Raw genomic sequence first — 21617 nt, forward strand, 5'->3', positions numbered from 1 at the left:
ACTTGTGATCACTAGCCACTGTTGCATTGACAAATTACTGATTTACCCTTTTATATTTTCTCTTTCAGGAACAAATGAAATGATGCGGATGATAATTGCCAGAAGTTTACTGTCAGTCTGGATAAATATGCCATGGGCTGGCCAAAAAGGGATTTTCTCCTGTCTTGAAGGGATGCTTCTTGTTGTTTGACTGTATCCCTCAAGTGTCTTGAACTCCCCTCTTTTAAAGGGGGAATAGTATAGGCTAAAGCTGTAATTAGGTCCTTTCCTGTTTGTGTGGAATGAAATAACAGCTGCTCATTGAGGGATATGGAAGTGGAACCATATTAGATATGTCATATTTCTCCATGCTGTTATTTTGTGGAGAAGGTTTTTGGTTATCTATACCAGATGATTCGTTCAATGACATCACAGCCTCTCCTGCACATTCAGTTGTGGCGGCAACATTTGAAACATGAGCAAGTTTGGTTCTCATGATTCAGTTTAATCATAAAAGACAATTAAATGGATCATCTAGATGGGTTGGATGACTGAGATTTGATATAATATTTGGTACTGCATGAACCATGTTTTAAAGGTCCAATGCAGCTGTTTCTCTATCAAATCATTTCTGGATCACAATGATGTTGCTACATTTTTTTATTGAAAACAATGACCAATTTCTCAAGCAGCTCTTACACTAAATGGCCATTATAATTTCACAGTATTCCAACCTCAAAACACAGGAAATCACGATTGACTGCACGAGACCTTTTGCCATTAAGGAAGAATATTTAAAACCCAGATCTCTGTCATTGATGAATTATACATTCCAGCTACCTAATTGAGATTAGTAATATATTCTCTGTGTACATAAATGTAATAAAACCACAAATATTCTTATTAGATACAAGTATGGGTCGACACTTTGTCTATAAAATGGTCTGTTCTACTGGGGTGATCACAACTCCACATGAACAGTTGGCCTGAGAAGAACGCTTTACATCTCTATGAGCAGTAATGTGCTTAGTGTCAACATGATAGTGTGAGTTGATGAGCATACATTCTCTCCAGGCAAACCCTCGTCAATTGTTGTAACTGGCATATAAAACATGTATATACAGTCGTGGCCAAAAGTAGAGAATGACACAAATATACATTTTCACAAAGTCTGCTGCCTGAGTTTGTATGATGGCAATTTGCATATACTCCAGAATGTTATGAAGAGTGATCAGATTAATTGCAAAGTCCCTCTTTGCTATGCAAATGAACTGAATCCCCCAAAAAACATTTCCACTGCATTTCAGCCCTGCAACAAAAGGACCAGCTGACATCATGTCAGTGATTCTCTCGTTAACACAGGTGTGAGTGTTGACGAGGACAAGGCTGGAGATCACTCTGTCATGCTGATTGAGTTCGAATAACAGACTGGAAGCTTCAAAAGGAGTGTGGTGCTTGGAATCATTGTTCTTCCTCTGTCATCCATTGGTTACCTGCAAGGAAACACGTGCCGTCATCATTGCTTTGCACAAAAAGGGCTTCACAGGCAAGGATATTGCTGCCAGTAAGATTGCACCTAAATCAACCATTTATCGGATCATCAAGAACTTCAAGGAGAGCGGGTCAATTGTTGTGAAGAAGGCTTCAGGGCACCCAAGAAAGTCCAGCAAGCGCCAGGGCCGTCTCCTAAAGTTGATTCAGCTTTGGGCTCGAGGCACCACCAGTACAGAGCTTGCTCAGGAATGGCAGCAGGCAGGTGTGAGTGCATCTGCATGCACAGTGAGGCAAATACTTTTGGAGGATGGCCTGGTGTCAAGAAGGGCAGCAAAGAAGCCACTTCTCTCCAGGAAAAACATCAGGGACAGACTGATATTCTGCAAAATGTACAGGGATTGAACTGCCGAGGACTGGGGTAAAGTCATTTTCTCTGATGAATCCCCTATCCGATAGTTTGGGGCATCTGGAAAAAAGCTTGTCCGGACAAGACAAGGTGAGCGCTACCATCAGTCCTGTTTCATGCCAACAGTAAAGCATCCTGAGACCATTCATGTGTGGGGTTGCTTCTCAGCCAAGGGAGTGGGCTCACTCACAATTTTGCCTAAGAACACAGCCATGAATAAAGAATAGTACCAACACATCCTTTGAGAGCAACTTCTCCCAACTATCCAGGAACAGTTTGGTGACAAACAATACCTTTTCCAGCATGAAGGAGCACCTTGCCATAAGGCAAAAGTGATAACTACGTGGCTCAGGGAACAAAACATTGATATTTTGGGTCCATGGCCAGTTTTTATTCAGATACAAAAAAACAGTTTTTCAACCGCTGTACAAGTGTAAAAAATAAATGTTCTGATTGAAATTGAAATACAAAACCTTTTTCCAAAAACATGTATTTTATACTGTATTTAAATATGTTCACAAGGCTGGGTTTCTGTACAGCACTTTCAGATATGAGCTGTACGAAGGGCTATATAAATACATTTGATTTGAAACTCCCCAGACCTTAATCCCATTGAGAACTTGTGGTCAATCCTCAAGAGGCATGTGGACAAACAAAAACCCACACATTCTGACAAACTCCAAGCATTGATTATTGCAGAATAGGCTGCCATCAGTCAGGATGTGACCCAGAAGTTAATTGACAGCATGCCAGGGTGGATTGCAGAGGTCTTGAAAAAGAAGGGTCAATACTGAAAATATTGACTCTTTGCATCAACTTCCTGTAATTGTCAATAAAAGCCTTTGACACTTATGAAATGCTTGTAATTATACCTCAGTATTCCATAGTAACATCTGACAAAAATATCTAAAGACACTGAAGCAGGAAATTAATATGTGTCATTCTCAAAACTTTTGGCCACGACTAAGTCAAATATATGGATTCACAAACAATGTTTTAGAGAATAGGCCTTGTTTTAACCTTAAAGACTCTGATCATGGTATTTGAAAACAGCTAAAACAAGTCTTTGAACTTGTGCAGACTTGAATACAGTCGATTCCACAAGTGTCATAATTTCTCATTTGTCTTCTTTAGCATGAGTTCTTCATTCTACTTTGAACAACTGCAATAAAAAGTGATTTTAATTTGTAGCAAATCCTTCTCTCCTCTATACAGTCTTACTTTGAGGAAGTCTTTATGCATTTGCTTCAGTTTGTGTTCAAATGTCAAACACTCCAGTGGGCTATACCAGTGATCCAGCCTGGCTCTGAGTGGGCACAGCACCTATACGGGCCAGGGTGGTGGAGCTGATTGGTGAGGTGAGAGGGTGTGGCACCTGGGGCTGGGCCCCCTCAGTCTTGTCGGGGTCTGTGACCATGTGGCCAGGTGGGGAATGGGGTGGGGCACCGTTGGAACTGGAGGTTCTGCTGTGTCCATAGTGAGGAATGCTACTGATGCTGGGAGGTCGGCTGTGGTTGGAACTGGGAGGTCGACTGTGCCTGTGTGGAGCGCTACCGCCAATGTGGTTCGAGCTTGGTGGTCTGCTGTGCCCATGTGGAGAGGGGGCACCGATATTGTTAGAACTTGGGGGTTGACTGTTCCCATGTGGGGAGGGGGTACCAATGTTGTTAGAGCTAGGGGTCTGCTGTGCCCATGTGGAGAGGTGACACCAACATGGTTAGGACTGGGGGTTGACTGAACCCATGGGGAGGGGTGTCAACAATGATACTAGTGCTGAGGGGCCGGGTGTGGCCAGGGGGTAGAGTCCCACTGATGTGGTTAGAACTGGGGGGTCGACTGTGCCTGTGTGGAGAGGTGGCATCAATGTTGTTTGCAACACAGAGGGGTCTGGTGTGCCTGGGTGGAGGTGTGCCACTGATGTATCCTGGGAGGCCCTGCAAGGGGTTGGGCTCTCCAGGCCGAAGGCGGTAGGCATTGAACACAGAGCCTGTGTCAGAGGCCGGAGCAGTGTTGTAGGGGTAGCGGAAGTTGTTGGGCTGCTGGGGGTCTCGTAGATGTGGGGTCGTGGCTATGGAAGACAGCGTGCCATTTTTGGAGAGGAGGTCTGAGCCTGTGCCGCTCTTTGCCCAGGAAACACGCTTGGGTGCCTGGGCATCCTCCCTGTAATGGATAGGCAGCCAATGAGAAAACACAAACCAAGATCATATCACACACATCCTCCAATCACCAACCTGCAGAAACTGAATTAGAACACTGTCCATGGTGGAGTACTAGTAGTTGTACATCCTGTGACGTTTAACAACTGTACTTGTTTTTCCAATGACAAAATCTCACTTGATATCATTGGCTAGCTCCTCCTCTTCATGGTCTCTCCTCCTCAGTATGAAGATGAGGAAGAGTATGATGGCTACCAGTGCCACGATGGACCCCAGAGTAGCAGCAACAATCGCTCCAGCATTAGAGGCTGTGGAAGAGGACACCACAGAGAGGATTAGAACAGGAAACAAGAGCAGTCTGTATATACTAGTATGAGATGATGTGTTTACTTCCTATACATACAGGTGAAGACCTCCAGGTTGATAGAGCAAGTGTCAGAGCCGGCAGTGTTGCTAGCTCGGCACACATATTTCCCTGACATGCTCTTAGTGAGGTTACTCAGCCTAAGGGTGCCTTGCCTCTCATCTGAAAGAGAGAGACAGTGTTATACACTCTTGCCTCTACATCATGAACATATTCATGTACTGTACAGTGCACAGAACATTATACACAATCTCCATCTACAGTAATACTGACAGTTACACTAGGTAACACAAGGGTAGCTACAGTATGTATACAAACATAATTAGACTACACACTCTATCAAGTACAATACTCTCTTGGTTCCGAAGCTATAAGTATTGAGGGGTATCCTGGTCCTAGGGAGTCAAATCCCACTGGGCACAGACGTGGAAATAACATTGATTCAACCAGTATTTTCCCAGTGGGATGAGCTGTTGGTTTTCTTTATACCAGTATGGATCCTCTTCGATGATATCACTTCTTTCTGTCCCGGGCATAAATGAGGTTATATGTAGAGACCTCACTAGCAAATGGTTAAACACCAGACAAGGAGTCTCCACAATGATGAATCAGAACCTGTGGCTTTTCACAGCTGGACTTCATCAGTTGACATAATCCTAGTTGCTGTGGTCCACTTGTCATAGCTGGCGTGGGGATGCTCTATTGTAAGTATGTAGCACTGGGGGCACTAGAGAATAATAAACATGTGGGGCAGCTCTTATCAAGCAAATCCTCTCAAAATCCGATTGGAAACGTCACAAGAGAATATTTTCATCAGATGTGTTTTCAAATTAAATCACATTTTATTTGTCACATGCATCATAAACAACAGGTGTAGACTAACAGTGAAATGCTTACTTACGGGCCCTTTCCAACAATGCAGAGAGAAAAATGGATTAATATAAAGATAACAAGGAATAAATACATCATGAGTAACGATAACTTTACACAGCACTGAGTCGATGTGCAGGGGTACAAGGTCATTGAGGTAGATATGTACAGTACATATGGGTAGGGGCAAAGTGACTAGGCAACAGGATAGATAATAAGCAGTAGCAGCAGAATATGTGATGAGTCAAATTAAGTGAACTATTTAGCAGTCTTATGGCTAGAAGCTGTTCAGGGTCCTGTTGGTTCCAGACTTGGTGAATCGGTACTGCTTGCTGTGCAGTGGCAGAGAGAACAGTCTATGACTTGGATGGCTGGGGCCTCTACCCATATATACCAATATAAAGGATCAAGGGGGAAAACAAATAGATATATATTCATCATATATTCCAAGGCATATCATAAATGGAGAATCAAAACAACCCAGTGACTCAACCAGCTCAACTCAAGTAGAGAAGCTAAAGTTCACAATATGATGTCAGTACCTTCACTAATAACCAGACTACAAAATCCTATAAATAAACTATGGCAAATGATGTCCTCTGTCCTACATTTTCATTGTGACAAACAGCTGTTTGTCCCTGTCCCAAAGTCTAGGAATGAACTGCTGGCTGGAATTCTTGTTTGATAACCTCAGCATGCACCATCTGCTGTTCTCTCTGGGAGGGTGGGGGCAAATCATAAGGCACGCAAAGCACACAAACTCCGCAACGCAACGGTGCTACTGCTAACTCATACTTTAAATTTCATAATAAACAAAACCTCTCGGAGAAGATATCATTTGCGGATGGACGTGCCTATACGTGTGTACAATAGGCACCTGACATTAGTAACCCAGAGGAGCCAGAAAGAATTGCTACAGGTTAACAACAGATCATCCCATTCTTAAATTTGGCAGATTTTCTAAATTGCACTGCAATTAAGATCCAAAGACATCACCAATCTCTATATACCAAGAAAGTATTGTACTGATCAAAATACACTGAAATCAAACCATGAAATAACTAACTACAGTACTATCTACAGTCACTTGCTACTATCACAAACATTTCTACTGGAAAGATCCAAGAACGCAAGAACGCACAAACAAACTCATAGTATTTGTGCCAACTGTTATTTGTGCACCTTCATGTTTCATACACATTCAGAATGTTAAGACACAATCTTAGTCTACGTACAAGACAAAAACAAAACACTTATTCTGGATTAAATTCAAACTCAATGACCTCAGCAAACGCAGCAGTGGACCTTGCAATCATAGTTTTGATTGAATCATTGAATGTCTGTCATTTGATGAATGGACCAATGACAGCCATTGTGAGAAAGTCCATGCTTTCTCTTTCTCTATGGCCTTGATATGTAGCCTTTACATTCACTACTTGACTTTATTGTTGCCTTCACAGTCATTTACCATTTATTTTATATTAGCATATTGATTACTGTGGACTTTCGTACTTTTATATGGTGTTATCTGAGCATGTTATGAAGAGGTTAACCTACAGTATAGTGGTTGCTATGTTTTGAAGTGGTTTCATCTTCAGGCCAGATGTCTAAGGGCCAAGGGCTCGTATCAGTTGATCCATACCAAAGGAAAAACTTTCTATCACGCAAGTCAAAGACATGTAATCTCAGATCGACTGAGTTTATAAAGGGCAATGCAGATGTATTCAAGGAAAAGTCATTGGCGAGGATTAATGAAGACATGCCTTTGGATGAATAACATATACAATTCTTCTAAAGGTTCAACTTTATATCTGTGTCTGTCCAATGGTGGGTCAGGGGAGTTCACCTGAGGATGGGGGGTTGGGGTGACACCAGCAAGATTATAGAGAGCAATAGCATCTTTTTGTAGGCACAAACTCCGCCATGGCTCATTGGCCAATGCCTATGGAGCGATGAATGTTTTTTTGTTTTTGTTTTTTGTGGGTTTTTGGATAAACGCCCAAAAATAAGGTCTATGGTAAACACAGGCTCAGGATATTTTATACAGTTTGTTCTATGAGAAACTTTGTCAGCTAATGCCACTATTGTGAATGTTGAAGCACATATTTAATCAAAAACAAGCACTTAATGCACATAAAGGCTTCATAATTAATAAAGGCCATGTTAACTGACTGATATCTCAGAACAAAAGGTATAATACCTCCTAAGCCTGTGTTAACCTCAGACCTTATTTTTGGCATTTATCCCCAAACCCCATTCCTTCCTCATTAATTCCCCAATAGGAACGGCTGAACAAACCAGAGGTAACTCATTTCTGTTTTTTAGGACAACAAGCCGGCGAGATCTAACATTATATAGGCTGTGGGGCTTTACAGGCTTCTGAGTCCTAGGTGGGTTGAGGATGTATGTGTGAAACCCTTACCCATGAACCCTAGAACAAGCAAGGTCGAGGGGCAGGCTCTCCATTCTGTGGTCATGCAGGAGAGAAAAGTGGCAGAGATAGTGACTGAGAGAAGAAGGGCTGGTGAAGAGAGTGATTAGGGAAGAGAGACATCAACCCCTAAAAGGGAGCTGTAAGGTGTTGATAGCTGCAAAAGTTTGCAAGAAAAGAGTGATGAGACAAAGGCAGGAGAGAAGTAGAGATCGGGAACAATAGAAACACAGCATCTTAGAATGAAGCGAGAGAGACATGCTGATTATTTGAGGGTAGCTCGCTATATTGACAAACTAAAATAGCTTAAAATAAGTGCTGGCTTTTGGTGAATTAAGAAGTTGTATGTGTGGCAAGGGCTTGACCAATCAATAGCTAATATGTGGTGGCTTCAAGTCATGCACGGTTTTTGACGTTGTGTGTTGTCATGCACTCCAATTCAGTGGGAGGGCATGAATGTTCGTCTTAGTCTATTGTGATTTGTGGAGTATAGTTTTTTCTTCTTCGAAACCAACAGTGACCTAATAGGCCATAATAGCAATAACAAAAATGTATCTAGTTTTTTGCTAAATATGTTTTAAAAAATGTATGCAGTCTACATTGTAAGTAGGTAATTGGCTTCAATATGGAATTATCTTACACAGCACTTTCATAAGTAGAAAATACCTTACAAAGGCTAAATTGTGTTGCATTATGTGCGAGCCATGTATGGACATGTCAAATGTTAAAGAAGCAAGATTACAGTTTAAGTTAGGTTGGTATAGCATTACAAAAGAGAATCATTTACATAAGCTTGGTTTTTTAATATAATAAAATAAAAACAAAGACTAATTTTATAATAACAACTTCAATGTTTCTATAGTAGGTAGGATCAGGTCACGTGGTGTTGTAAATCACACCTCTTGTTCCATACGGGCAATTGGGGCTAAGCAATGTGCCACCACTGACAAAGTTACTACCATAAACAACTGAAACTTGCCACATTTTTCAGTAGCAGAAAATAATTTGCCTACTGCTGCTGCTGCTTCAAAACAATAAAAATGAACACTTGAGTTTGATAATACCAAGCCCTTATGCTCAGTCGAAAGTAGTGTCCTTTAGAATACCAGTAGAACACAGGGGTGGAGGCTCAATGTCACAGAGAGCATGTGCCAGGTCAAAGAGAAAAATACAGAGGATCAGAGTGTTCTAGAGATTTTGCAGGTTTGTCCATGTGTGTTTGGTGGTGCATTCAAACCCACAGTCCTGGACATTGAGTCAATAAGGCAGTGAAACAGATAAAGTGTATTATTTGTTGGGTAATCTATAGAAGAAGCGAGAGGATCAGAGATCAGAGGAGGAGCTATTCCAGTACTTGGTCAATCAGTGTAAGCCTCATTGTTGCTCAGAAACAGCTGGTGCTTTCACAATAATTGTTTCCACTGTATTTTCACAACTCTTCACAAAATAATACAATATAAAAGGCATATGTGCAATAAAGTAAGAAAAATAAACCTTGATTTAATATTTTTCTCTCACTCTCTGCAAGTCTGACATGAGCATGCAGTGTGTACGTCGTGAATGTTTCCCATTCTTTAAAGAGGATTAAGTGATGCATGTTGTGGCATTTCAAAGAAAAACTCAGTCACCAGAGAGAAAAAAAAGAGAGAGAGAAATTAGGATCTGCAATCCAATCGCCAACACACCACACATTTGTCCTCAACATTTAGCCCGACTCACAGAGTTAACAAGCGAACCCCTGGCAATACATTCCAGTGGAGAAGGTTAGGAGAGATTACACCATATGGGAGAATGCACCCTGAATGGGTTTTCTGAGCAGATATACCAGTAAAAACATGGGAGATGCTATGGCTGTGTTCACACAGTCAGCCCAATTATATTTCTATTGGCAAAAATCTGATTGGTCAAAAGACCAATTAGTGGAAAAGAAATATCCGAATTATAGGCTCTCTGAAACTATATATTTGTAATTTATTTGGAATCATCTCCATCTTATGTCAATGGCTATTTAGAAGCTAGGTATTACTTAGAGTCTATCAATGTATATATTTTAGCTCTCATTTGACAATCTTAGTGAGAGGCAGGGCTCCTTACTACAATAACCCATTTAAAGCTGCTGTGAAGAGGACAATGACAGTTCGCATTGACTAAAATTATATTGCACCCATCCATAGTAGTGGCAGGTGTTTTCAGTGCTGGTTACTCTGCATCACATGGTGGAGTGCTCTACATCGGCGATGGATGGAGGTGAGCTATCCTTTGTAATCCTTATATCATACAGTACATTACATGCACTGAGTGTACAAAACATTAGGAACTCTTTCCATGACATATACTGACCAGGTGAATCCAGGTGAAAGCTATGATCCCTTATTGTTGTCACCTGAGACAATTGAGATGATTGAAACATGAATTGTGTATGTGTACCATTCAGAGGGTGAATGGGTAAGACAAAATATTGAAGAATTGCCTTTGAAAGAGTTATGGTAGTAGGTGCCAGACGCACTGGTTTGAGTGTGTCAAGAACTGCAACGCTGCTGGATTTTTCATGCTCAACTGTTTCCTGTGTGTTTAAAAAATGGTCCACCACCCAAAGGACATCCAGCCAACTTGACACAACTGTGGGAAGCATTAGAGTCAACATGGGCCAGCGTCCCTGTGGAACGCTTTCGACACCTTGTAGAGTCCATGCCCCGACGAATTGAGGCTATTCTGATAGGGGTGCAACTCAATATTAGGAAGGTGTTTAATGTTTTGTACTCTGTGTATATTCAATAAGGATTCAATCCTTTCTGATGGGGACTACTCATAATTATGATAAAACTTAACTGAGGCAGAGAGCTAATGTGATTGGCTAACATTATTGGTACAGATATAAGGGAGTACTCACTCTGCATGGGGGAAAAGAAGACCTCTGACATGGGGGCATTCTTGGTCCACTTGTACTGAGGGATGGGTTTGCCCGAGCTGGACTTACAGCTCAGTGTCACGTTGCCGTTCAGCACAGATGACCCAGTCATCAAGCACACTGGAGGCGAGGGAGGGACTGAGTGAGAGAGAACAGATAGTTAGAAACAACAGAAGAGCTATGAGATAAACAAATTAAAGGATTTGGCCTACTACAATTGACCCCCAATTGACCTCCTGAAGTATTGTATTAATCCATTTCAATTGAACAGGGTACTGTATTTCCAAGAATGCTGGCCACACTGCGCAAGGTAATGGAAATGTGCCAACACACTCTCTCCATCTGTTGAAGCTGAAGGAAAATATTATAGACACAGCCCAGTGCATATGTACAAACTGCAGTACAGTTTACACTTTTGTGATTCCATCTCTGAGTGTTGGCCCAAAAAACAGTCAAGTATTTTTGGAAAGTGCCAGAAACAAGGCATCCGGTCCGGATGGTACCTTTGACATTAAGGCGCATTTCTCCAGAGAGTCCGGCGGCTCCAGGGATGATGACATTGCAGAGGTATCGTCCTGAGTCTGACTCCTGGGTGTTGTTGATGTAGATGGAGAGATTGGCCGAGGGCATGGACAGGCTGAACCCAACACGCTTCCTGAACTCAGGACTACCTATCCCTGGCTCACCATTACTGTAGGAGATGACCTGCACATACAGACAGACAAGGGAAATACTTCACAATAGGGAACGCTACAGTAGATTGTGTTCCTTTTCGCAGTTCAGGAACCAAATGTACTGTTAGAAATGATAGGATTTTACCCGGATGAGCACTCCATTCCATAGAAGCCCTCTATTTGCGCCAGCATGCTGTATATAAACCCGACATATTGTTAGCCTTTTTCAAGCCAGCATTTGTGTTGCTTGTCGAGAAGTGAGACTAGCATTTTTGCAACACTGCACGAGAGGATTTGTTGTAATGAAAACTAATGCAAGTAACTACAGAAATACCGGTTCTCTAAATATACAATACTGATATTGAGCTGAAATACGATTTTCGGTGCCATCTATAGCCACACAATTTTACCGTATAACAGAAGTCAATGTCCTTCAGATAATCCTGATATGGATGTGCAGATGGGAGTTAGAATTTTTAGACTGATTTTCTGTTAGAGATAAGCTCACAGGCCATGGCCAGTGAAACTACTGAGATTATCGTAATCACTGAAGAAGCCACGCACACACACATCCAGAGGTTTTCTAAACATACAGGAGATACATGCAACACAACCACACCGTTAGTGACATATGGTTACAAAGTTAGTAGCATCTTAATGAAAATGATTCACAGCTGTAATGGCTGCCAAAGGAGCTTCCACCAAGTATTAACTTAGGGGGGTGGAGACTTATCCAATTATGATACTTCAGTTCTTTTTTTTTTTCTTAATTTGGAAAATGTTCTATAACTTTCTTTCACTTTGAAAATGTGGAGTATGTGTCTGGATGTATAGGAAAGAAATCTAATTGAATCCCTTTTTAGATTTAATTTTAAGGCAGCAAAATGTGAAAAAAAGTTCAAGGGGGTGTAGAATTTCTATAGGCACTGTACATGCCATTAAGATTAAGATTACTTTATTGTCCTCCAAAAGACAGACATACCAGTTTTTGAGAGGTGCAGGGGGCTGCCACACTGGGCACCTGTTGTTGTAGGGGGTTAAATGCTTTGCTCAGGGCACAACAACAGGCAATGGCATCCAGGACTTGATATCAGCAACCCTGTAGTTGCCAGCTCACTTCCCACCAGCTTTTTCCAGTCGGACACGGGATTCAAACTGGCATCCCTCAGGTTGCTGGCTCGCCCCTCTAACCACTAGGCTACCTGCCGCATGGCTGAAATGCCTGTGAGATGTGGCCAGATCTGGGATTACTAGAAGGAGATTGGATTACTGAGAATAAAACTGTCTGAAACCTGAGCAGAGCCGCTCCCAGCCCTGAAATAATCAAACAGCTTCTTCAACATAAGTCTGTTCCTTCAGACTGCACATCAACTAATCACCAACTAGAGGGACATAACACTTCAGTGAAAGTTCATGAGAAAAGATCCAGCAATAGTGGTTTCTGTGGAAACTAGAGGTCGACTGATTATGATTTTTCAATGCCGATACCGATATATATACAGTTGAAGTCGGAAGTTTACATACACCTTAGTCAAATACATTTAAACTCAGTTTCACAATTCCTGACATTTAATCCTAGTAAAAATTCCCTGTTTTAAGTTAGTTAGGATCACCACTTTATTTTAAGAATCTGAAATGTCAGAATGTTAAATAAATAATGAAACATGTTCAATTTGGTTTAAAAAATGCAAAACACTGTGTAGGAGAAGAAAGTAAAAGTGCAATATGTGCCATGTAAAAAAGCTAACGTTTAAGTTCCTTGCTCAGAACATGAGAACATATGAAAGCTTGTGGTTCAATATGCCCAGTTCTTCAATATTCCCAGTTAAGACATTTTAGGTTGTAGTTATTATAGGAATTATGACGCGTCAACTATTTCTCTCTATACCATTTGTATTTCATATACCTTTGACTATTGGATGTTATTATAGGCACTTTAGTATTACCAACTTAATCTCAGGAGTTGATAGGCTTGAAGTCATAAACAGAGCTGTGCTTCAAGCATTACTAAGAGCTGCTGGCAAATGCAGTAAAGTGCTGTTTGAATGAATGCTTACAAGCCTGCTGCTACCTACTACCACTCAGTCAGACTGCTCTATCAAATATCAAAATCAGACTTAATTCTAATATAATAAACACAGAAATATGAGCCTTTGGAAAAATCCCGAAACTAATTTCGAAAACAAAACTTTATTCTTTCAGTGAAATTTGGAACCGTTCCGTATTTTATCGAACGGGTGGCAACCCTAAGTCTAAATATTGCTGTTACATGGCACAACCTTCAATGTTAAGTCATAATTATTTAAAATTCTGGCATATTAATTACGGTCTTCACGCAGTTCGCAACGAGCCATGCGGCCCAAACTGTTGCATATACCCTGACTCTGCTTGCACTGAACTCAAGAGAAGTGATACAATTTCCCTAGTTAATATTGCCTGCTAACATGAATTTCTTTTAACTAAATATGCAGGTAAAAAAAAATACTTCTGTGTATTGATTTTAATAAAAGCATTGATGTTTATGGTTAGGTCATTTGTGCAACAATTCAGCTTTTTTCGCGAAAAGGCCAATTACCGATTGTTATGAAAACTTGAAAATCGGCCATGCTGATTAATCAGTCGACCTCTAGCGGAAAGGAGGAAGAGGAGATGGCTTACATACCTGCTTGGAGTCGTTGGCCATGAAGTTCCAGATGACACTGTTCCTGCCGATATCAGATGTGGGGCTGTACCAGGCCTGTAGGACTACCACCTGACCCTTCACCACCTCCATCTCTCTCCTGGGCATCTCCACCCGCTGGGAGTCACCTTGACACAGCAAACACACAGACACACAGTCACTAAAACTCACCTGACACAGCATCAACGCACAGCCGGTTCCAATACACTCCCTACCCCCTTCGTGCTAACCCTTCAGTGTTTGCAGATGTGAAGGCTCTGGATAGGTATAAGCAATTTAGTTGTGAAGCTTCCACCATATTGCTTCCACAGATCTGCCAACATTGGAGGGTTATAGGAAGGGCTAGGGAACGAATTGCAGTCAACAAAACTCTTCTAATCAGTTCAGTTTTATATATATAGTATGATCTGAATTGCCACTAGGGCTGTGACGGTCATGGATTTTTGGATGATGGTTATTGGTCAGCCAAATAACTGTGGTCACCATACTAACAGTTTGAAAAAATAAAAATTTAAGACGCACATTTTGTTCTTTGCTATGCTCCTGACTGCAGGTGCTACTGCTGCAAGGAGGAGGGCGTTGCTTCGACAACTGATGACTTGTTTGCTTACAACACCTGGCTTGTTTTCAGCAAGGTGCAACAAACGTTTCATCACGTTGTAGAGTCCATGTTAAAGCAGAGACAGACTCAACCACACGAATGCCTGGCCGTCCCGTCTTCAGTCAGCTGTTCATTCCACAATAAAAAGACATAACCGTTGGTTAACCGTTGGTTACACGGTTATACGGTAATTATGCCAGCCCTACTTGTCACAGCGTGCTTCACATAATGGCCAAGCCTTGAAGCCCATTCAGGTCTTCCTTGACATCTGCATAGCCCTCTCTTGCAATCGGTTTGTATTCACCCATCATAATTCAACACCGATACTGGTAATCCCCCTGACACTACAAACACTGGCCAGATGTAAACCTGCAAAGCCCAGATGAGATCAATGGAAGGGGAAGACGGAGCACATTAGAAAAATGAGATCAAAAGCAGAATAATGACAGTGCCTTGATTAATATAGGATAAAGATCTGTCATCCCCCACAGCTGTTTGAGAGAGCTTTTACGTAACCTGGGCAACATTCAGCGGGACTCGGCTCCACAAAGTTTCTGACAGACCAAAATGGAGATAACAGATCTCACAAATCAATAATTTACCCACATTTGGGATGTTGTACTTGGTTACCAGAGTTCTGTTTGTTCCTACTGTATGTGGTCAGAATTGTTTGCAGTAAACTTGAACTGTAACAGTTATATTGATGATTTAGCCCAACAACCTCAAACAAAATGACACTTTTCAGAAAAAATACATTCAATAGCTTACCTTGAGCGTTTGAGCCATTTGGAATATCCATAAAAAAACAAGGTAAAATCAAACATTAGAATTAATTGAACTTTCTAAAAAGACATTCACTAATGTTAAGCATTAGAAATGATTGGAATATCTGGATATGCATAAAATAATCTCAAGCATTTAGTTGATTGAACTGTCTGAGGACTTAAGTGCTTACTAGTTCACATTTAATGACAAGGTCTAACCCATATCTCCTGCTACAAAATATCAAGACTATATGCCAAGAAATAACCCATAACTACACTTAGGATAATCATAAAGACATAAGGCAGAGCAATAAAACCTAAAGTATCATCCAGCAGCCTACAACCAAAGCATCGAAAAGAGGTTGAGGAAGAAGAGGCAGAATATAACATGAAGGTGTAGAGGAGCATGAAAGTTGGAATGATAGAGATCGGATGATGAGAATTCAATGAATGGATGAGAATTCAATGAGAGAGATAAGAGAAGGAGAAAAAGAGGAGAAATTGAACTAGAGTATGGTGGTGGGCAGGCTCACTCACAGGGTGCCGGCCAGTCCCCTGAGCTGGTCAGCTGAAGATGGATCATCTGATCCCAGCAATCATAGTCCTCGCCCTCCGCCAGCTTGGAGCTAGGTCCCACGCGCACACACAGAATAACCCCTCTCCACACACACACACAGACAACCCTCTCAGAGTGACGTGATGAGGGTCTCAAATCCCTCGTCCGCAAAAACACTAGCCCTATAAGAGGAGGGTCTTAACCCCCAGTCCCAATAAACACAAACACAAACACTCAGCAAGACGGTCAAGTCCGTACATACACATACATCTAGCTAGGCCAGGGGCTGCTCAACAGCTGCTGTGTGACAGAACACCGGTTAGGTTCTTTCTGGAATGAAACTGTATTCAGCTGGGTGAATTAGAGAGAGAACGAGAGCGATTGAGTGGGAGTGAGAGCGAGAGAACGAGAGAGCGAGAGCAACTGGGCATCTGTCTGGCGTCAGGGCTGGCATGTTGTTCTTGGATTATAGTCTCAGTGACTCTATGCTTTCTTATTGCCCCTGGTATCATGTGACCCCATTGCTATGGTGTCCCTTGTTTAATTTCTGCCGTGAAGCTCCTATTGACTAATCCCTAAACAATCCCTGGCTCAATCCTTCAACCCTGACTCTTGCTTCACGTGAACCAGCTCGGCTGGACACAGAGGAGGTAGGCTAACACATGGTCACTTTGACAACTGTCTCTGTGCTGACTGTTGGTATGACTGGATTTTCATATTTGTAGCTCAATCACTTTTCTTTGCCTGCATAGGTTTTCAAAACATATACTAACAGAAACGGATAGGCCTAAGTTTATTCGAGATTGTTGTTCCACAGAAATTCCTAAGGCGAATGAGAACCAATGCGCCAATGGAAAATGCAACATCTACTCGTGCCAATGAAAGTCCATCTTGCCAAAACACTAATCACAGCTGATGCTGTCAGACTGACTGAAGTGGATTTAATAGCATCATCATTGTATTAGCCATTCTGTTATTCCACAACATAATAGACCCTGGATTGTTTTTTCTGATTTGGCTTGCACTTTGTCTCGCTAATCCTGTTAGGGATAGAAACTCTTTTTTTCTGCTTGAGATGGCAGATTTAAAGGTGAGGGGGTGGGCTATTCCATTAGTTGGAAGTCAATGTGGGCATCATCTTTACTGAGAAATGATTGTGTTTGAGTGTGTTTGAAAAGAGCAGTGCTACACTCTTAGAAAAAAAAGGGGCTATCTAGAACCTAAAATGGTTATTTGGCTGTCTCCATAGGAGAACTCTGAATAACCAGTTTTGGTTCCATGTAGAACCCTTTTGTGTTATATGTAGAACCATTTCCAGAGGACTCTACATGGAACCCCAAAACATTTCTAAGAGTATATAGATGCAGATGAGGAATATATAACTGCTCTTCCTACCATGGGAAAACGGATGTAGGATGTGATTGGATTAGGATGGATTGCGTCACTTTGAAAAAAGTAATTTAGAGTGATACATACCTATGGGAAAAATTCTATACAACTATGTGCAGCTAAATCTAAGCCCTCCAGACTTTTGGGGATAACAATTCAGTGTGTCCTAATGCGAAGGAGTATTGGACTGTGTTGTAGATTAGAATGATGATGAATGGGAATGGTTCTTTTAAATTATACACTGCGCCTTAATGCTCTATATTCCCGTGACTATTCTTACCGCTTCTTCTTGGGCTAGGTTTATCCTCCGAACTGGGCCCTTCAATTGATTATTAAATGAAGGAAAATCTTCCCTAATCCCTGTCTCCACTCTCCATCTGGGCTGTGTCTTGCTGCAGACACCCATATCCACACCTTCCAGTGTGTCTCATCTATCATTAATCTACATCTATCAACAGATAAACCCTTGAAAAGCTGCCACTGTAGAACACAATGTAGGCGGGGCATCACTGTCAACTGGATTGTTTAATAACTACCATGTTTTTACATGGACAATATGGGTGTTTAAAAATAATACAAAAAGATGCATCTTGCCTTTGAAATACAACTAAACTCATTGTTCCCCAAAAATGTATGATAGACATTAGTATAGTGGGCCTTTTTGGAGAGTTCTAAAATCGCTGGAAAAAATATCTCAGCAAAAACTGTCAGGATCCATCAGGATGGTCGAATGAGGCTACCAAACTGGTGCTCAAAATAGAGCCCACTGAGAATTAGTCACTTACCATGAGCAGCCTAGAGGGGGCAGCAAATCTTTGAGAATCACCAACTAAGCAACAGACTAGAATCACATGGATGTAGTAGAGTCATTTAAAATCAAATGCCAATGTTTAGTAGCCTGATGACTCATACTGAATTTAATTCCAATGCTCCACCTATCGCTAGACTGCAATGATAGAAGTCATTTTCTGCTGAAGTCAAAATTAGGGGGAGTTGTACAAAACAAGTCATCAGCGATTGGATCGTCTAATCAATTAGAGTACCAAAGCCAATGACTACTTCCGAAACTAAGCTCTACCTATGTGTGTTCAGGCTCTGGCCCAACCCATAGGTTTCAGGGATCAATCAACAGTTTGAATGTGTACGCATTCGAGAAGTTTTCGGGGAGGAGATCAAATCCAGACTCATCGTGGAGAAGAAACGTTAGTGGGCGTGGCATTTGGCCGGAGCGACGTGGATGGGTAGCCAGGCAAAATGTTTAGTGCCTCCATTTTTAGATGATCAATAACCCATAATAATCCATGATAATAATTAAATGATATCAATGCAAGTATGTTCAAATATAGGATTAACATCTGAAATCCCCAATGAAAAACAACAAATGGATATTCCCTATGTTTTAAACACCACCAGTACAACATAGGCTCCTTGAAAAATACAAACTGCTTATAAGACAATCAAATGATTCCAGTCCCCAGCTGAAACACACAACCATGCCCACCCTCCAGCCGCGGGCAGAAGATAAACCAACTCTCATTAAACAGAACCACTTATCTTTCACTATAATCTCTCGTTTCACCGTAGTCTTTATCTCCTGAGGGTCCTGTGTTCAAGCTGCAGCACAGCCCCCACTATCTCTCCTGTGCTGACTGAGTCAGCCTTCAAATGAACCACTAATCTGAAGCTGCTGGTGAAAGTTGCAGTAGCACGCTCCGGAGGGGCTGGAGGTCTTCACAGGAGAGAGGGAAGGATTCACAAGGCAATGACTAGGAAAGACTGTCTGACAGCACAGTGAGTGGCAGGGGGGCTACAGTTTACAAATGGGCCGTGACCGATGTACATCTCAGACTGAGAGGCATTCAATGATGGGAAAATATGAGGCTTCGTTACAAAACGTGTCCTGACACAGTACCCAGTCCACAAAGCTAAGCCTGTGTTTGGCTATGTAAAAAGAGGATTAAGGTAAAGTGAGGATATGGAGGGTATATGAGGAGTGAGTTGGGTTCTGGATGGTGCAGAGGCAGTTAGTGATGTAGGACAATGAGATAGCCCTCTTTGTGGAAGACTTTGTGCATATACTGTTTGTGGCTGACCCCTGGGGCTTCAAACAGATGGTGCTTAAATAATAAATATTTGGAGGCGGCTCCTTTAAATTGGATTACATTAGCGTAATCTCTGAAGCTATTTTAAACCATTTTGAGTATGCCATCGCAACACAGGAGCTTTAATTCCTCTAAAGTTTTGACTGTGTTCAAATTGATTCTGTATGCAAACATGGGCTCTAACTCCCACAACCCCTGTCTCTTCACCACATACATTACTGGTATGGTCTCTCTCTCTCACTCACTCTCTCATCACATTATAAATTAATCAATGGAAAAAACCTTAAGGAAGAGCACTTCAGAGAGAAAAACATATTTGACCAGCTTAGCTGATTTTAGATCACAATTTTTCATGTCTTTAACCGTGTACATTGGCGAGGTTGGATACAGGCATTGAGGTTGTACGAGAGGAAAAGGTAATGGAATACAGCATTACAGAGATTCACCAGGACCTGGCTTTTGGGTCTACCCTGAATCGTTTGAGCTGCTGCGATGGTGTGACAAATATTCAATGGTTTTTGTTTTCATTCTACAAATATGGCTCTAACTTTTGAATGGTAGAAGCTAACAGATCTTCTCTACAGACACAGAACTGGTGTATTTCAGTCACTTAGCATATCATAGACTCCCATACATATACAGGTGTGAAAAACATAGAAAGCGACTTTTTTTGGAGTGGGTATCATATCAATTTGTTCATGAGAATGGGGCGAATAAGATAAGACTATTAAACCTTTGCCACCCCAAAGTGGACACATTATTCCGCTGGCCCATGTGGGGAGATGCATGATTGATGTTGAAATAGTCCTCTATGTCTTCAGAGACTCTACGAAGCTATGAAACCACATTGGGCTATTCTACATAGAGGGCCATCAATCAGAGCCGTCCTTTTAAACACTAAACTGGACTGAAAAACGAACACTCCAAATCGCCTCACTGCCTGTGGCACTAGGACAGTCCCCCCCCTACACACACACACACACACACACACACACACACAGATGGATTGGACTTGAATAATGCATTTTGGCTAATCCAAATAAGAGTGTGTTAGGCCCAGTCAACGTGAAGGAAAGGAGCTTCCCCTCGATCACTTATGACCATTACCTCCTGACCGTTACATCATCATTAACGACCAGATCATGACCACTACTATAGTTAATATTCATATCTCCATTGATCACTGTCATAAACCATAAGCCATGACCTACTTACACTGATAAAGAGAGAGTGAGTTGTAGAACATAGTGGATAGGGCTTGAATTAAGACAGTAATTAATAACAGTAGACAGTAATCCTTCACATATCAAGAGAGATCCTGTAGGCTGAAGACAGGTCAGTTTTGATTGATGGTATTATACTATGGTGCCTTTTAGAGGGTAACTTGTCTGTTCCACTCTACAGGACTGAGGCTGTCCAACAGTCAGAACTGTGTTTGGTCTAGGGCCCAGTGCAGTTCATGGGTGTCTAGTCTTTGCACGATGCAGCTCCTGTTTGCTCAGCGCCTTGTCTTTTCATCTTTGTTTACATGCATATTTCTGCTTGGAAACAGACTGCCTGCATGCCTTTTTGTGTGTGCATTGCTGAATGGACTGTCATACAGTCTTGGAAGCTTTGACAACTAGCATGGAACATTTACCACACTCTCCCAGCTGAGAAAGACAGAGGAGAGGAAAGGGAGGCACACACTGAGCACAGAGGTGGAAAAGGATGGATATATTGAAGCTTTGATCAGTGTACACTACATTTAAAAAGTTTGGGGTCACTTAGAAATGTCCTTGTTTTTGAAATAATTGTTTTTTTGTCCATTAAAATAACATCAAATTGATCAGAAATACAGTGTAGACATTGTTCATGTTGTAAATTAATATTGTAGCTGGAAATTGCATATTTTTAATGGAATATCTACATAGGCAAATTATCAGCAACCATCACTCCTGTGTTCCAATGGCACGTTGTGCCTTTTAAAATGATAAACTTGGATTAGCTAATTGATCATTAGAAAACCTTTTTGCAATTATGTTAACACAGCTTTGTACATTTATTCTCTAGCTAGCAATTAGCATTAGCAGCTAACAAGATTTAGGCCTAACTTGCTAGGAAAAGACAAACTAGCTGTTTGCAGATATAAGAAACACAAACTGATAGTGTAATTATAGAACGGAAGTGGATTTATATTAAAAAGCAATGTGAAAACAGCATCGTTATCAACATTGTGCTGTATTGTGCATGTGCTGCATTGA

At 41.4% G+C, this 21617-nt stretch overlaps 1 protein-coding gene and 1 pseudogene across 3 annotated transcripts in view; one reads left to right on the top strand and one right to left on the bottom strand.

Annotated features, from left to right (window-relative positions):
- Nucleotides 1-432, top strand: part of LOC112267429 — a 6097-nt pseudogene extending 5665 nt beyond the window's left edge.
- Nucleotides 433-2734: 2302 nt separating this feature from the next.
- The window catches only part of LOC112267133 (endothelial cell-selective adhesion molecule-like), a 64930-nt gene continuing 46047 nt past the window's right edge, over nucleotides 2735-21617 (bottom strand). Inside the window, exons 1-8 of one of the 3 annotated variants that reach the window (XM_024445244.2) lie at nucleotides 15865-17046; nucleotides 13945-14090; nucleotides 11112-11313; nucleotides 10591-10746; nucleotides 7692-7736; nucleotides 4439-4561; nucleotides 4214-4343; nucleotides 2735-4039 (exon numbers count right to left, since the gene is read on the bottom strand). In XM_024445244.2, the coding sequence (XP_024301012.2) occupies nucleotides 3553-4039; nucleotides 4214-4343; nucleotides 4439-4561; nucleotides 7692-7736; nucleotides 10591-10746; nucleotides 11112-11313; nucleotides 13945-14090; nucleotides 15865-15910 (1335 nt within the window). In that variant the 5' untranslated portion in view covers nucleotides 15911-17046 and the 3' untranslated portion in view covers nucleotides 2735-3552. Of the gene's footprint in view, nucleotides 4040-4213; nucleotides 4344-4438; nucleotides 4562-7691; nucleotides 7737-10590; nucleotides 10747-11111; nucleotides 11314-13944; nucleotides 14091-15864; nucleotides 17047-21617 lie in introns of those variants that run through there. The other 2 variants (XM_024445243.2, XM_024445245.2) reach the window with 2 other exon arrangements.

Source organism: Oncorhynchus tshawytscha, linkage group LG14 (assembly GCF_018296145.1).
Source record: "Oncorhynchus tshawytscha isolate Ot180627B linkage group LG14, Otsh_v2.0, whole genome shotgun sequence".
In the NCBI taxonomy this organism is placed as follows: Eukaryota; Metazoa; Chordata; class Actinopteri; order Salmoniformes; family Salmonidae; genus Oncorhynchus; species Oncorhynchus tshawytscha.